The 15,431-nt window shown below is 51.7% G+C and overlaps 2 protein-coding genes and 2 non-coding genes across 5 annotated transcripts; all 4 read right to left on the bottom strand.

Moving 5' to 3' along the window:
* Positions 1 to 251: 251 nt before the first annotated feature.
* TSR1 (TSR1 ribosome maturation factor) lies at positions 252 to 6,195 on the bottom strand. Of its 2 annotated transcripts, none has more exons than XM_062506835.1 (15): positions 6,090 to 6,195; positions 5,906 to 6,009; positions 5,455 to 5,671; positions 5,240 to 5,374; positions 4,500 to 4,927; positions 4,080 to 4,239; positions 3,610 to 3,773; positions 3,124 to 3,320; positions 2,557 to 2,719; positions 2,222 to 2,332; positions 1,770 to 1,902; positions 1,300 to 1,416; positions 895 to 1,035; positions 712 to 786; positions 252 to 615 (listed from the first exon to the last, which is right to left on the bottom strand). In XM_062506835.1, exons 1-15 carry the CDS (start codon positions 6,193 to 6,195, stop codon positions 437 to 439), a joined length of 2,430 nt encoding a protein of 809 aa, XP_062362819.1. In that variant the 3' UTR covers positions 252 to 436. The 2 variants fall into 2 exon arrangements, with proteins under 2 accessions (XP_062362819.1, XP_062362820.1); XM_062506836.1 differs by having other exon boundaries at positions 3,124 to 3,317; positions 4,491 to 4,927; positions 6,090 to 6,193.
* On the bottom strand, positions 1,632 to 1,722 carry LOC134052739 (small nucleolar RNA SNORD91 family). Its single transcript, XR_009933891.1, has one exon. It is a non-coding gene; the product is annotated as a small nucleolar RNA SNORD91 family (small nucleolar RNA).
* LOC134052740 (small nucleolar RNA SNORD91 family) lies at positions 2,976 to 3,066 on the bottom strand. The gene has a single exon (XR_009933892.1). It is a non-coding gene; the product is annotated as a small nucleolar RNA SNORD91 family (small nucleolar RNA).
* A 157-nt stretch (positions 6,196 to 6,352) lies between the features above and the next one.
* On the bottom strand, positions 6,353 to 15,369 carry POLDIP2 (DNA polymerase delta interacting protein 2). Its single transcript, XM_062506876.1, has 11 exons — positions 15,194 to 15,369; positions 14,689 to 14,770; positions 14,011 to 14,108; positions 13,478 to 13,574; positions 12,942 to 13,017; positions 12,240 to 12,347; positions 11,891 to 12,027; positions 10,921 to 10,947; positions 10,613 to 10,738; positions 10,136 to 10,215; positions 6,353 to 8,656 (listed from the first exon to the last, which is right to left on the bottom strand). The coding sequence occupies exons 1-11, from the start codon at positions 15,367 to 15,369 to the stop codon at positions 8,542 to 8,544; spliced, it is 1,122 nt and encodes a 373-aa protein (XP_062362860.1). The 3' UTR covers positions 6,353 to 8,541.
* Positions 15,370 to 15,431: the final 62 nt, after the last annotated feature.

Below are 15,431 nucleotides of genomic sequence, written 5' to 3'. Positions count from 1 at the left end.
ACTGCCTGTTCTCCCTTCCCCAGCTGCCTTGCTCTGGCCCAGGCCTCCAGAGAGCTGCACTCAGTCACCCTCCCCATCTGCTACTTGGATCTTCTTTCCCAGCAGCACTGCCAACAATCTCCACACAACAAAATCCTCACACATCTCACGTGGCAGGGCATGAGGGACAGAAACAATCCCAGTGGGCCAGGGGGTTCAGTTCAAGGGGTGCACACGGCCTCCTGGCCACCACCACGACAGAGGCACGTAGGCATTTTTGACATTTTCCATTAAAATAAATAGCTATAGCTGGTACCTGAGCAGCAGCTGGCGATGCAGCTGCCCCTGTACAGACCCCAGCAGTAACACGTCCAAGGTATCAGTGCTGTCCTCACAGTGCACGGGCCAAGAACAGCATCCAGGGAGCCAAGGCACAAACTCCAGCTATGCTGGAGAATCATTCCATTTCCACCTCCCGCTCTGGCAGCGCACTCTCACTCCTCACCCATGGCACAGGCTCCGGGACATGAGGGTCATAAGTCCATTTGGGAAAAACGCGCTTGTAGAGGTTCAGCAGCACCGTGTCCTGGGATTTGAGCTGCCCGTCAAAGTGACACTTCATGTGGCCATGGGTCCCTAGGCAGAGGGCAGAAGAGGCCATTAGCAGTCCCTCTGGCACAGGAGGACCACACCATACCAGTAACACAGAGATCAATACCAAATCAAACCTACCTAATGGCTCCTTGATGTGCCCTCTGCGTCCCCACTTTGTCCTCAGCTCCACAGGCTTGAACCACATCACATCCTCTGGAGATGGAAACACGAAAGGCAGGTAAGGAACAGGCTGTGCTGCACCAACATAACCACAGGGACAGAACTTCCAGAACCCCTCTTCCCACCAGAGACCAGCTGTACCTCTGTTGAAGAACATGTATCGCACGACAGCTGTCTTGGTGAAGATCTTGAAGGGGTGGCCACTGAGCACCAGGCGCTTGATGACAATCCTGTCGGGGTCCACAGAGAGCAGGGAGCCCGTGGCAATGAGGTCGTGCATTCCTGCCAGGCAGAGTCACCAATGTACCAGGGCAGTGCCTCCGTCACCCCTTCCCCACCACAAACCCCTTCCCTGAAGGGCTGCAGGCCCAGAGCAACCCATAGCAGGGACAGACAAGTGACAACAAGGATGGAGATGAGCTCATCTCAAACAGCAGGAAGGGGACAGCTTTTTCAAGTCATACTTTTTGGAGAGATGTACTTGTAAGAAGGGTATGGGGACAGTTTGTTTCCCAGACACCACATCCTCAGCATTTATCAACTCACCATTACTTCTCTGTTTGAAAAGCAGCACGGAGGCAGGAGGGAAAGTGATGGGAGCATAAACAGTCACCACCAGGGCAGCATCTGGGCGCAGGAAACGCTCCAGCTTGTGCTTATCAGCTGGGACAGAACAGCAATGATCAAGTTTAGGCCAAGAGCAATCCTCAGAGCTGTGGGAAACCCCAGAGCTCATTCTTCCCTGTTCAACAAACACCCCTCCTCTGCTGGCACTGGGTATCTGGGAATGAAGGTGATCCTCTGGCATGGAACCTGGACCTTGCCTGGATCAGTTAACCACCTTTCCCAAGCCATTCTACTCCCCATGATTTAGTGCCTGCCCTGGAAGCCTCAGAGCCAAAGATAGTCTTCACAAGAATCCTTCAGCCAGGTTCAGACACCACGGCTAAGACATCACAGGCTTCCTGCTCCAGAATTCCCAACCCCACTCCTCCTGTACCCAGTCCCTGACAAACCTGAGGTGTGCTGGGAGAACAGGGGGGATGCTCGGAAGCGTCTGAACCCGCAGTGGAAGATCAGCTCCTCCTTGGCCCTCACTGGCTCACTATTGCCCGGATGCCGACGCACCAGGAAGTTCAACACAGACATCTGGAAGAGGCAGCACAGTGAGGGGCTGCTGGCAGGGGATGGTGGGTAGCAGAAAGAAACAGGACATTGCAGCAGAGATGAATGTCCTTGGAAATGGGGTCTCAAAAGGTCACTGTCACCAGTGCCAGGTTCAGACACTTTATCCTAAACCCGCCCACCCCCCCACCCCCCCCCACCAGCAGCTTCTGCATGCTCTGACACAGGAGCAATGTGGGGAGATTTCAGCCCAAACCCTCTGCAGCCAAACCCTCCCCAAGCCATGCAGCCTGAAAGAACAAGGACCTGCGCATCTCTCCCAGGTATCATCCCTTTTGTTCACCTTTTGTTCGTGGGGAAGCAGCGAGAACAGGACCAGGGGTTTCCCTTCCTTGAAGCTCTCCATCACCGAGACAGGGACATTGCAGACATGAAGTGTAACATACCAGCCCACCTGCCAAGATGGGAGCAGTTGTGAACACTTCTCTCAACAAAAAAAAAAAGTGTCAGAAGATGTGCCTAGATTAGGGAGGGAATCCAGAAGAAAACTGTCTGAACTTAGGGCTTCATGCTAAGAACTGGTTCTCTGAAAGATCCACCCAACCACCTCCCTGGTAAGTCACTCCTACTGGGAGCAGAGGAACACAACAGGGAAAGAGATTGGCAAAAGGGAATTACCGAAGCTCCTTCAGTCTCCTCCTTCTCTATTTGCTTGAAGAGGTTCTTTCTGGTTCGGGAGAAGTCCTGGAACTGGAAGATCCTGGAATAATCCCTTGGAAGATTCTCTTTGGGGTCCCAAGGAGAAGTCCGGAAGCTTTTCAGCCCCCTGTACTTCTGGAACCTTGAGAACAGAGAGGAGGAAAGACAAATTACTACTTCACCAATCGAGGTGAATTCCATCCTTCACCTGTGGTCTGCAGGGTCTCACACATTCAGAGAGGGCAAAGGGAGCAAAGCAAACATTAGCCCTCAGGAAAGATCTTGGTACAAAGAGAGCTCAAACCAGCAGCCAAAGGCGCAAACAACCTGTCCTTGCCTCAGGGCCATCCTGCTCCCTCTCCCAGATCAGGACCCAGTTCTCTCTGCCAACTAGTGCCTGCTGTGGAAGCCTCAGAGCCAAAGAGAATCTTCAAAAGAATCCTTCAGCCAGGTTCAGACACCACGGCTAAGACATCACAGGCTTCCTCACCCAATTAAACAGAAAAGCCCCTTCCAGCTCCTCTCCCAGCAAAGCATCCCATTTACCTGACTCTGGCAGGCACATCCCGTGGTGTGTCCACCTCATCTGGAAACATCTCATCCATTCTCTCCTGTTTGTATCTCTCCAGCATCTGTTCATCCTCCTCCATCTTCTCATCGTACTGGTCATCCCGCAGGCACTCTGACACAGTCATGGTCTCACTCTCCTCCTCCCCAGCTTCCTCCTCACTGCTCTCCCCCTCCTGGCACAAGGCAGCACAGAGCCTGTGAGCACACAGAGCTGTGCATGCAGCACTGGCAGCCCTGGTGTGCTCACATTGTGGGATTTGGGACCCCAGCCCATCATTTTGGGGTCTAACAGGCCAAAGAAGCAATGTGATACATGGGGGGATTTAACAGTGGAAATCCAGGCAAGCCCTGGCTCTGCATCATGCCCCTGGTATAGATAAAGCAAGTTGGAAGGATAGAATTTTCCTAGAACATGCAATAATGGCCTGGAGATCACCTGTACTAATCAGTTCTTGGAGGTACCTGAGAAACTGCCTCTTCCATCAGATCATCATCCATGTCGTCATCTTCATCATCATCATCATCTTTCTCACTGCCTTCTTCTCCATCATCCACAATCCAGGCAGCCTGGTACTTGGATGTGCCTTTGGGGACTTTCACCACCCTCCTGTTTGCCTTCAGAGAATCTGTAGGATTCCCACCAGTGGTTAATACAGGAACAGTTCTCCTTCCCCTCAGCACTATTTATACCAGGACAGCCAAAACCAGATCTAGACTAGAATTGCTATTTTTTCAGCACAAAATTTGTCAGAACAGCCAAAATCTGCTAACTTGCCAGGCAAACCATACAGCCTGCCTGACCACCTGATGGGACTGGGGATGGAAGCCATCCCAACTAAGACGTTTCTTCACAGCCACAGTGGTGACAGAAGTTTCTAACAACCCTCCTAAGAGGGACAAGGAAGAGATACAGAACTATTGCTTCTGCTCACCCTCTGCTTCCTGCAGTTCTTCTTCAGTGGGCCATGTCTGCTCTCCTTCCATGGGATCAGGAACTACTTCTGACTGCAGAGACTCCTGCTTGCTTGGATCTGCCTTCATCAGGACCTTGATGTCTTCCTCCATCTCATCAGCACCGTTTCCAGCATCATCCTGAAGGGCAAGAACAGAGTTCCTAGATCTGAACACACCTAACTCAAGCTTGAGATCAGTCTCAAGTAGAACTCTCTTCATGATGTTGTGATATAACTTTCATTACATGCTGCAGGCACAGAACCTTAGCCCACCAGCAGAGCACAGATAAAACTCCCTTTCCCCTCTCCTTACCCACATGACCCCAGTTGTATTCTCCCCAATGAAAGTTTAGAAACCTTGAGTTCTAAGAGGGCTGGCAAGGCTCTCACCCTACATACCTGAACCTCCATGTCCTGACTCTTCTTCTGTCCTTTAACCACTCGTGGGTTCAAAGAGAGCGGGTCAGGGGGTGCATCCACCTGGCTGAGCTGGAAGTCCCCATGGCCTACAATGTGTACCAGGCTGTTCACATTGAGGGTCTGTCCCCGGACAAAGCCAGACACCTTCAGGGTCCCAACCAAGTCACTGTCCTGGCTGGGCACAAACTCAGCAGCACGGGCGAGCAGGTGAGTGCGGCGGTCCCGAAAAGCCAGGTGCCTCTGCTTCTGGGAGCTGAGGTGCCTCAGGAGTAGCAAGGATTCCTGCTCTGTGTTCAGTGGGAAGAGCTTGGCCTCGGGAAAACGCTTCTCAATGGATTTGAAGAGTTTCTTCCTGGCATCTATCCTCTTCTTAGGGGGCAGGTCAGTGCCACCCAGGACAGCCAGAGCTGCCGAGCAGAGAGAAAACAGAGCTCAGGATCAGATCCTAAACCTTCTGATGTCACTTCCACCAAATACAGGCAAACACTTGGATGTCAGCAGCCCAAATGGCCAGATTTGCACCACAAGGTACTAAGGGAGTTTCACTGTTTTCAGTGGTACCCAACAGGACAAGGACCAATGGCCGTAAACTGAAATGAAAGAAATTTCACCTCAACATAAAAAGTTCTTTTTCACTGCAGGTGGCAGACCCCTGAAATATAACTACTGTGACAGTAAATCTCCAGTAAGCATCCCCAGAAAACCAAAATCTTCCTCACCATAACTGGGGAGCCCCTGTGCAAAGAGGCAGGAGAGACAGTGTTCCCCAGCACTGTCCCAGCCATCCACAGGGTCCAGGATGAACAGCATGGAGTCAGCAACCTTGGCAAGGTCTAAGACAGCATGAAGATCTCCTGCAACCAAAACACCTCCATTAGTGGGGCTGCCAGAGGTACCAGAACAAAGAACCCAACCAACAGAGGAGCCTCCTCACCTGCCTGGGCTGTGACAAAGCGCCAGCGCTGCTTGAGCCGGGGGCAGAGGAGGGCAAAGCCACCAGCTCCGCCCTCATCTGCCCGGACAACGGCCGAGTCCTGGCTCTGCAGCAAGCGCAGGGAGTCGTGGACTGCAGCCCTGCTGTGCAGCAGCACCACAACCACGAGGTGCGGGGGCCCGTCCCTGCTGCCGAGGCTGCGCTTCTCCGCCAGCACCTGCGGCCACCAGGGCAGAGCGTGAATGCCAACCCAAACCCGGCTCCTCTCCCGCCCCCGGATCAAGGCCAGGTTCCTCCACAGCGCAACCCGAACACACCCTCTCCAGTAATGCTCCGCTTGACCCAAACCCAACCGGTCCTGGGCCCCCCTCCGGCAGAGACTCGACCCCACCCGTTTTCCTCTCCCCCGAAACAACCGGCCCGGCCGCGCTCGGTTTCCCCGGTGCCTCACCGCCTCCTTGCGCTGCCGGCGGAGTTGCAGCGCCTGATGCCGCCGGTCCACCCTGTTCAGGTCGCGGAGGCGCCGGCGGGGCTGGGCCTTGACGGGGACGCGGCCTGGGGTGGTGGGGGAAGAGAACAGTCAGGCTGGCAGAGGGCGGCGGAAAACCCACACGGAGCCCGTCCCGCCTCCTCACCTCCAGCGCGGCGCTGCGAGGACCCACTGTGCTTGCCGCCCTTGTGCGCTTTATTCTGCTGCTTGAGCGGCCCGGGCCGGTGCGCGCCCGCCGCCGCCATCACCATGCTGCCACCTCGCCGCCTCCGCGCGGCCGCCGTGCGTCACTTCCGGCGCGACCGGGAAACGCGCGGGGCCGACGTGGGCAGAGAGAGGGAGGGGACGGGACGGAACCGGGACCGACCCCCGGGGAAAGGCGGGGAGGGGAGAGCAGCGGAAGCGGTGGCCGTAGCGCCGCTGGGCAATGAGAGGCGGGAGGCAGAGCCGTTCGTTCAGCGCTTTATTGGTTGGTTCTTTGTACAGGTATTTACACAGAGAGGGGGACAGGGCTCGGCCGCGCTCCGAGAAGGGGCCTGAGGGATGAAGCAGTTGGGGAAAGGCCCTGCCGAGCCTCTGGCATCGCGCCCAGGCGCCAGGACAGGACGGCAAAGCCTGATGGAGTGGAAACATTCCTCCCGTGCCTCGGTTTGTTACCGCGGTGACCTCGCACTTGCCAATCATTATCCAGCCAGGAATGTCCGTTCCTAGGTAGAGGCCTCAGCCCCCGTGGGACATCACCCCAAACCCCAGCAGAGGCCCTGTCCCGGGACCACTCCATCCCTTAGGGGTGCAGCTCTCTGCTGGTTACAGGAAGCATCAGAGCCGCGTGGCTGAGCAGCGAGGTTAAACATTGACAGGGATGTTGGGATCGCCAGTAACACTGAAGCAACCCGAGGGAGAGGCAGGGCAGCTGCATGGGAAGGAAACAGCAGGTTCTTGCTGCCTCTGAACTTGAGGCATCTTCCCACCTCCTCCTCCTGAGAGGAAATCAGCATGACAGCAGCAGTGTAGGGTTGTCAGCTGTGAATGGTCTTTAGGGATCCTTTCCTACCCCTAAAAGCAGACTGACTGTTTAAACCTCTGAAACTCTAAAATATGAGCACATACTTCCTGAGAGGAAAGAAGACAGAAAATTGAAGAGACTGGTCACAGATAAACATTGCAGTGATTAAGTGTCTCTAAATAGGAATCCACTGGCTGTGGGATAGCATGAGAGTCTCCCCCAAATGCTGTTTGCCCACAGCACTGCCTTGCAGAGCCAAAGGCAAACAGGCTGCTCAGAAGGAGTTCCGGGGAAAAGGGAACAACTGGGATACTTCTAAATCAAGGAAAACATCCTGTGAGTTAGTTACACCCTGTCATTCAAGCAAGACTAGGGAAAGGAGGAAGGTTGGAAACTCTGTCCTCAGGGTTACCACGAAGCCAAGTACTTCTGCCTCCCAATTCACCCACAAGTCTGAAAACCCAGAGACAGCCAGAAGGGTCCCACAGCACAGAGGGTGATGATCTTTGCAATCCTCACAGCTGCTCTGGCTTTCCCACACATCCATACATTGTCATCTTACAGGATTTCACTGACCTCCACAGTCCCAAAGGGCCCTCCAGACATATGCCACCGAAAAATCACAACCTGCCGAGCAGAGCAAGCAGGAGCAGAAAGCCAAGCACTGCCTCACCGACTGACAGCATTCCAGGAGAAAACAAGCATTCCTGTCAAAGCAGAAACCATCAAGGAAATACAGACACAGCCACAGTGTGAACAGGGAAGAACCCTCCAGCAGCTGAGATGTAAATCCCTGCAGGAAGGCAAAGACCTGGCAGGGGGAGGGCTCCCCTCAGCTCTCCTGTACCATCACAACATTAAGGCTGGTGCCCTGCACAGGACACTGTAACAGCACTGTATGTCACCCACGTTGTCCCCTCTGCGCCCTCTTCTCAAAAAAAAAAAAAAAAAAAAAAAAAAAAAAAAAAAAAAAAACACAATTTGTATCACAGCAAAGCCCAGACAAGCTGTGCCATGAATGCAGCTCAGGCTGCTCCAACCCTGGCTGAATCCCAAAAAGCAGCTGCACTGCAGGAAAGCTGAGCTCACATTCCTGTTCCCTAAAGGAGGAGCAGCTGCTTCTGAAGCAGCAAGAACTCTGGGCTCACTCCACACAGGGGGAGCAACAAGCTGGGACAGGCTGGATGCAAAGCCATGGCCTTGGTTTAGGAAGGAAGACCTGGTTGCAACTGGAAGGGCCAGTTTATTGAGAAACCTCACATTGCAGAGAAGTCACAACACATTGGAAAGGGTCCAGGGTCTGCTGAAGGGGGCCAGTCTTCTGCAGCAGCACAGTTCTACAGCCCTCAGCCCCAAACACCCAGCAGGTGCCACAGAGGGAAGGGTTACCTGGAACACAGCTTATGTTTTACAAGCAGCCTGAGAGAAGAGCCAGTAGTAAAGTTCCAAAAAAAGCCTCCCCGGCAGACAACGGTTAAAACAAAAATGGTTTAAAATGTTTAAAAGCTCTGTGTTCTCGGCTGCAGTATAAAGGGGAGGCAAAGGTCTACAACACACACAGGCCTCCGTGGGTCTGGGCACTTGCTCTGATCTACCAGTGAAGGCCGGAGGGAGGGGTCTTCTCATCTTTGTTGCTTTCCAGGGAAAAGGGTGGGATTCGGACATCAAAGTGGGAGCCATCAGGCCTCTCAAATCGGAAAGTGCCCCTGCAAAAGTAATGTCAGAGATGACGTTGAGGCCAGGGACAAACACACCTAGGAAGCATCAACAAGAAGCTAAGACCTGAGCTCTTCCATATCCTGGGGGCCCACCTGCGAGGCTGGTACAGCAGCAAGGACATGGGTTCAACTGCAAACATCTGCTGCCAAGGTAGCTCATTTATGGAGGACTTCTGGGCAGTTTTACATCACATCCCTGACAAATTTCCTGCACTAAGCTGTGATGATTGCAGCCCAAAGGGGTCAAGCACCCTCCATGCACCTGCAGCAATGTTTACCCAACTCCCACTCCCCAGGAGACAGAGCCATCTGAGCTATTTTTACAAACTGGCTACACGTAAATTCACATTTGTATTTCTTGGCAGGAGCTCCTCTGGTTGTCTATAGTATTAAGAAATCCCATCACAGATGTAATTTGGAATAGCTTCAGCTTTGCCTTTCAGAACAGAACCTGCCTGTCCTGGTACAACCATTTGTTTACTGCTCTGAGCTACAGCTGACTGTACTGCAGAACACAACATGGGCAAGAGGGTTGTGGAGGTAAATTAACAGGTTCTCAGGACAGAGAGGACACAACTGGACACCAGAAGTCAAGCTGAGCAGCTTCTGAGCTGCAGAAGCTTTGTCTGTCTTCAGGATGTATGCACAGAGGGAAAAATTACTAGACCACCAGGTTTTATTCCCCAGGGCATCCATTCAGGCAATTCAAAACATTTTCACATGGCAAACAAGGTAGGTATGCCCTATATGCAAAGAGCTGCTCTTCTGCTTTTCCCAACTCAAAGGCAACTTAACTCTGAGGGACATTTCCTTAAAAAATGCACAAATACCTGTTATATAGAAGTTATATAAAAGAGGTGGCTGTGCAGTCCTTGTCAACACAGAGGTGACACTATATGTGTTAACCCAGCAAAAAGGCAAATAAAGAGAAGCTGCTTTAACCCCAAGGCACAGGGAAAGAACAACTCAGCTGGGCACTTCACTCCTTGTACTTACAGAAGAAGAAATTTAAACATCAGTTAGATGGAAAGCCTTACCTGGTCTGAACTGGGAAAACCCCTGCATGCCTGACACAGAAGTGCACAGGGATGGAGTTAAAGCCCAATCCTCTCTCAAGAGAGGAGATACCAGAGCACACATCCCTGTTGCTGAAGGAATCACCAGCACGAGGCCCTGGCTTTTGCACCAAGGACCAAAAGGGAGAACTGCTTCTTGTCTCTAAATCCAATCTAGCACAGACCACAGCAGAAGGATAAATTATCCTGGAACACTTCCTGGTGCAGATCATCTTATCACTAACTAGGATACTAGAGAAAAGCTCATCAAATTCTAGCTATCAACTATGCCCTGCCCAGTCCACTTCCACCCAGCCTTCAGCCACAAGCCCAGGCTGCAAACTGCACTGCAGCTCACTGTTAGGGGGGGTCCTACACCCAAAACACTGCTGCACCAATAAGGGCTTCTTACCACATGTGACCACTGGATGCCTGCAGGGAGACGTGGCTGCTGTACTGAAATGCTGGCTGTTCTTTGGACAAAACTGGCTCCTGAGAAGACAAGAGACCATTGGATATCAGCAATTCTACCACAGACAAGCATCAACAGGAAATTTATACAGCATGAGAAAAACCAGAGACCTACACCGGAGGACTTCTGCCAATTACAGAGCAAACAATTTGTCCACTGAGTAGCACCAGAATCCTGTTGTTATTTCAGTTTTCCAACCACCAGTCATTTAGGATCATCCTCTAATACTCAGCGTGAAGTCTCAGTTCATGCAGACGAACAACAGATGAAAAGCTCATGTGACTTTTTCATTGCCAGTTTCCCACTCCATCTACTTCAAGTGCCCACTAAGCAATTTACTGGCAAATCCACACAACCAAGTGAGAGAACTCCAGAAAAGGGCCATGTTTCCCAAAAAAAGACTGCATTGGTACCTACCCTTCCTACAACCCCACGGCCCCGGACTGTTTCCAAGGTGCCAGACAAGCTGAATATCCTCCAGTGCCGTTCTCGGAGCTGCACCACTTCACTGTCCAAGTTCTCCAGGCGAATACAGTAGCGCCACTGCAAAGAAAGACTCTTATCAAGAGCTGGTATCAGCTGCAACCAGTTGATAACCTACAGCTGATACTGGGAAACAGCTGCCAGGCAAGGGCTACTCTCCCTCAGAGCTTATCACACTGCAGTGATGCCACAGCAAATAAACTCCTTCCCTTTAGCTGCTCCGTGACACAAAAGGCACTTACCCAGTAGACATGGGAATTCTGGGCTTCCTGTCAAGAGAAACAAAAAGACTTTAGCAGCTGTCCTTAGACATGTGGTGCCAAAAAACCGCTTCAGCTGTCGGCACAGCACCAGCACAGGGGCTCTCACTCCGTGCCAGGGTGACGCAGACAACTCACATGAGCACAGACAGCTGCTCTCTTGAGGCCTTCCATCAGCAGAGCCTGGAACTGGCTCTGCTCTACAGTAATCATGAGGTTGGAGATTTGCAAGGATCTCCTGACAACCTCCAGGGTTCATCTCCATGTTAATTACACACTTTCCACAGATTTAGAAACATCCCTTTCCTTGCCTTCGGGCACTTGTTTTTCTGACAAACATCAGCTGGACTCCACAAAAGTTGCAAATCCACACCAAAATGTGCACCTGCCACAGCTCAGGCTCCCCAACAACCGTGCTCAGAAATCACAAACCACTGCGGGAATTCCCAGCTCTCCCACTCAGGAGTCTGTTGGAGCTGCATTATTTTGGATAGTCCACGTGAAGTTCTGTGCTATAAAGAGCACATGGTCATCAGCTAAATCCAGAAAGCTTTAGCCAAACCCTCCAAGCCAAACTAGAGGCAGGAAATGGGCAGGATAACAAGATGTGTCTGTTGTTACAGAGCAGATGGCCCCAGCGTCACCTCACGTGACTGAGGCAGCAACAGGACCAATTCAAAAGCATTCTCAAATATCTTGCTAGCACTGTTGTGCAGAACATTGCAGGTTATTTCTCATCGTACTGATAACCAGCAAAAGCCAGTATGCAGGAGCTGATCTCCAAAAATACATGACAAAACAGTTTCATGTTTATACCCATGAGAACAAAATGGCAACTGTACTTAAATGTCGATTCTTCAGTAAGCAGAAGGTATCTTCAGGCAGCAAACCAGTCTTACAAAAACAAGCCAGTGAAGCAAATGGCAGAATTACCAGAGCAGCACAGACTTACCCTCATGCCCATGTAGAAGGGGATGACAGTGACACGGATGTTCTCCGTGGTTTCTCGGTGCACATCTGAGAGCTCCAGCCAGGGGTGGTTCTTCTCCTGCCACGCACACAGAGTGTCCCTCGCTACAAAAGGTGGGACTGTGGGGAGGGAAAGGGTAAGAGGCAACACTGTAGCTGGAGTGCTCCCCTTTCAACACAATTCCTTTCACATGCTGAAATACTGAAAGGCAGCTTCACTGTAACAAACCCCAAGCTAGACATGATTTTTATACCATATCCAAGATGATGTGGTTTGGGTATTTTTTATAGAGCACTGGCTCTGAAGAATTCCCTGTGAAGCCAGAACTTACCTTTTGTTTGGTCATACATGAGGAACCTCTCAAAGAGCTCATGCTGGATGGGCACTTGATCAGTAGAGCTGTAGGGAAGGATGTCTTCATGGCTTACATAGTCTAAACCTGAAAAAGAAACCCCAAAAGCCATGGAACTTCCCCAGCAAAGAGCAGCTCAAAAGTCTCCTGGCAGAAAAATTGATCACCCTAGTGAGAAAAAAAGGACTTTGGCAGCAGAAGCCAAAGTTAATATCACAACTGCAAGGAAGAACAGAGGAGATGTGTCAGGAGATTCTTGTCACTGTTTTCCTGGGAGTTTTTTTTTTATGGAATGACTGTTTTTGATAAACACATACTGCCCTGCAAAGTGCCTGCACTGCCCCAAAAACACTCTGGGCAGCAAATGCCCAGGACAGGAATAAATGCAGCTGTCCTGCTGACAAAGTAGAACAGCCTACATACAACTTGGTACGAGATCCGTGTGTCAACAGCTCAAATCAGACATGGCTATGTCTGATCACAGAGGGCCCAAATTCCAACTATCCAAAGGGCTTCCTGTACTTTAGTCACTCTGTTGTCTCCAGCACAGCCCTAAGCTATGGACAGATCCACTACAGAATGTCCTGTAGGAATTGCTGCTTCACTTGCAGGAGTTGACCACTGATACCTTTTCTGACCTCCCCTCACAACAAGCAGAAGCTGCAGGAGGATTTTACTCACCTGGGATGGCATAGAGGGCTCTGCTGTCGTCATGATTTGCCAGGAACGTCACTGCCTCTGTCTGTGATCTCTGGGACTGAGAAACAGGGAGGTTTTATGTCCTTCTGTGTGCATTGTTGCAGGACAGTTTCCAGTCATATTTTAGCTCATTAGTGTCGTTTATAAAGTATGTAATGTTATTTCATTTAACCAGTTCACCTCAGAACTTCTATTTAATTCCTCTGAGCTAACTCCCCACTCAAACAAGTGAGGAGCATTTTCAGTGCTGCATCCCATATTCCTAACGACCCACATGTGTGCAACAGTGTGGCAACAGCACCAGGAAGAGGAAAGGAGGTTGGAAAGGGGCAACATGATCCAGAAAACAGTTGTGTGACATTCCAGATCTTTCTCAGGGAAAATAAGCCTTCGTATGTCCAAAAATCCTAACCAATCCAGTTAGCCACCAGGTAATTTTCCCTCAGGGCCTGTCCCTTTGAACCACTCATGTAGGAGAAGATACTTAAGTTTCAGTACCAAGATTACTCATTACTTACTATATGTGGACAATCCCGGGCATCTATTAACACCTGGTAGTAAGTGTGTGTTTTGCCCTTGACCTCTTTGGAACCATGGCCTGCCACATTCTCACTCCTAAAGAAAAAAGCAAAGCTCTAAGCTCAAGCACAGGATGGCAGCAAATTCTTGTTACCAGGACCAAGCACTTATAAACAATTATTCTTTTTTTAAAGCCTTGTTTTGCAGCCTGTAATCATTTGTTTGCACCCAAACCAAAGCCCCATGAGCCATGAGCCACCCACACAATGACAGAGATGACCATCAGTGGTGTTTGGCACAGGCACAACAGCTCAGAGGTTTTTCCTGCTCAGTGTAGGCTCCTCTCTGGGGGGGATATTCCTACTGCCCTCTGATTTTCTCTCTGATCCTCACTCCTTCACTCTTGTAAATTGACCCATGCCATTGCCCCTCCTTAAAAACATTTGTTTATCCCAAACAGGAACCTCACTACAACATGTAAATCTAACAGTCCAACAGGTCCATGAACCAGAAGAAATCCTCAAGTCCTTACTTTTCTGTGACAGGAGAAGCCACATCCCGATCATAAAGCCTGGCTTGCCAGGGAAACAGGACTATTCCTCGATAGCCAAACACACTGTGAAGGAAGAGCTGGAAGGAACAAATAATTACAGCTGAATTATGTTAAAAATCTGTTATCTCAGGTAAAGCTACAAACATTTACAAATGGTTTAAGGTTTGGGATGGGGATACAGGGAGAATCTCTATTGTGATGACCCAGAGCAGAAAGAGGGAACACAGTGTGGGATGGGAGAAGAAATCCACGTCATCTCTATCCCACAAAAGGGAAGGACTAAGTAGTAATGCAATAATAGAGCAGCAGAGAGACTGCTCAGAAACGGATCCAAGTGTCTTAAGGACGGGAATTACAAGTTTAGTTCTTATTTCTCAAATTCATTGATCGTCTCTTTGGATCCTTAATGGAGAAAACCCCAAAGTAAAACCAGTGGAGCAAGTGCCATTGTACAACAGTTGTGTTGTGCTGCAGATTCTTATCCACCTGCTATTGTCAGATGACTGACAAACTGCAGACACAGCACAGACAAGGAACCCCGAACTGTGAAACTCCCAGCCTTGTGCTGCTGAGATTTTCCTGAGGGGAAATCCCTCAGCTGCCCAATCCCTGTGGCACAAGCCTGCAGGGTTAGCTGTGCCCCCCAGAACCCCTTACCTGTCCTGTCTCGTATTTGCCGTGCTGCTTCGGGGCCTCAAACACCCCCACGGTCTCCAGCACTTTGCCCTCGGGACGGTTCCTGGGAGCAGAGAGAGAGCTTGGAGGGTTTGCAGGGGCTGAAGCAGGGATATTGCTCCCCGCCTTGCACGTCCCTCCCATACTCCACAAGAGGCCCACTATGCACTGAGCTACCCGGTCCCACTCCCACTCTGCCCTCCACCCTTTGCCTGTCTCTCCTTTCCCCACCGCCCTGGACACCCTCACCCAGGTGTCCCTTTAGCCCAATCCCTCCTCTCCCACATCACTGCCCTGACAGCCCCCCGGCTCTTCCACAGTCTTCCCCCAATGACTCAACAGACCCCAACCAACAGCTCAACTCCTCCCCAGTCTTACCCAGCTCCCCTCACCTCCTCCCAATCACCCTCAAACACCCCCTCACCGCCTGCCTCCCCGAACCCCCCAACAGCCCCCCGCCCTCACCCTAACCCCTCACAGGCCTCACCGCGACGAGAGGTGCCGCCGCGGCGGCAGCAGCAGCGGCGGCAGCGCCGCTGCCGCCCCGGTGCCCAGAACCCTCAGGTGGCGGGCGGGGGACTGCTCCCAGAGCGGGGGCGGCCCGCGGGCCCGGGCCCGGCCCAGCGCCGCCGCCACGTACCGCCGCGCCGCGCCGCCCGACATCCCACCGCCCGCGGCCCACAGTGCCCCGCGCGGCCCGCGCCGCTCCGCCCCGCCCCGCCGCG

The sequence above is a fragment of the Cinclus cinclus genome, chromosome 22 (genome assembly GCF_963662255.1).
Source record: "Cinclus cinclus chromosome 22, bCinCin1.1, whole genome shotgun sequence".
Taxonomy (NCBI): domain Eukaryota; kingdom Metazoa; phylum Chordata; class Aves; order Passeriformes; family Cinclidae; genus Cinclus; species Cinclus cinclus.
Note: the sequence above shows the minus strand (reverse complement) of the source record. Positions and strands in the feature narration are given on the sequence as shown.

Coding starts and splice junctions, on each gene's coding strand:
- TSR1 (XM_062506835.1), bottom strand. CDS start 6,195: ATGGTGATGGCGGCGGCGGGCGCGCACCGGCCCGGGCCGCTCAAGCAG. Junction 6,010..6,089: donor CTCGCAGCGCCGCGCTGGAG/GTGAGGAGGCGG, acceptor CCACCACCCCAG/GCCGCGTCCCCGTCAAGGCC. Junction 4,240..4,499: donor GTCAGGACATGGAGGTTCAG/GTATGTAGGGTG, acceptor CTTGCCCTTCAG/GATGATGCTGGAAACGGTGC.
- POLDIP2 (XM_062506876.1), bottom strand. CDS start 15,369: ATGTCGGGCGGCGCGGCGCGGCGGTACGTGGCGGCGGCGCTGGGCCGG. Junction 12,028..12,239: donor CATGTATGACCAAACAAAAG/GTAAGTTCTGGC, acceptor CCCTCCCCACAG/TCCCACCTTTTGTAGCGAGG. Junction 10,216..10,612: donor GCCGTGGGGTTGTAGGAAGG/GTAGGTACCAAT, acceptor TTGTCTTCTCAG/GAGCCAGTTTTGTCCAAAGA.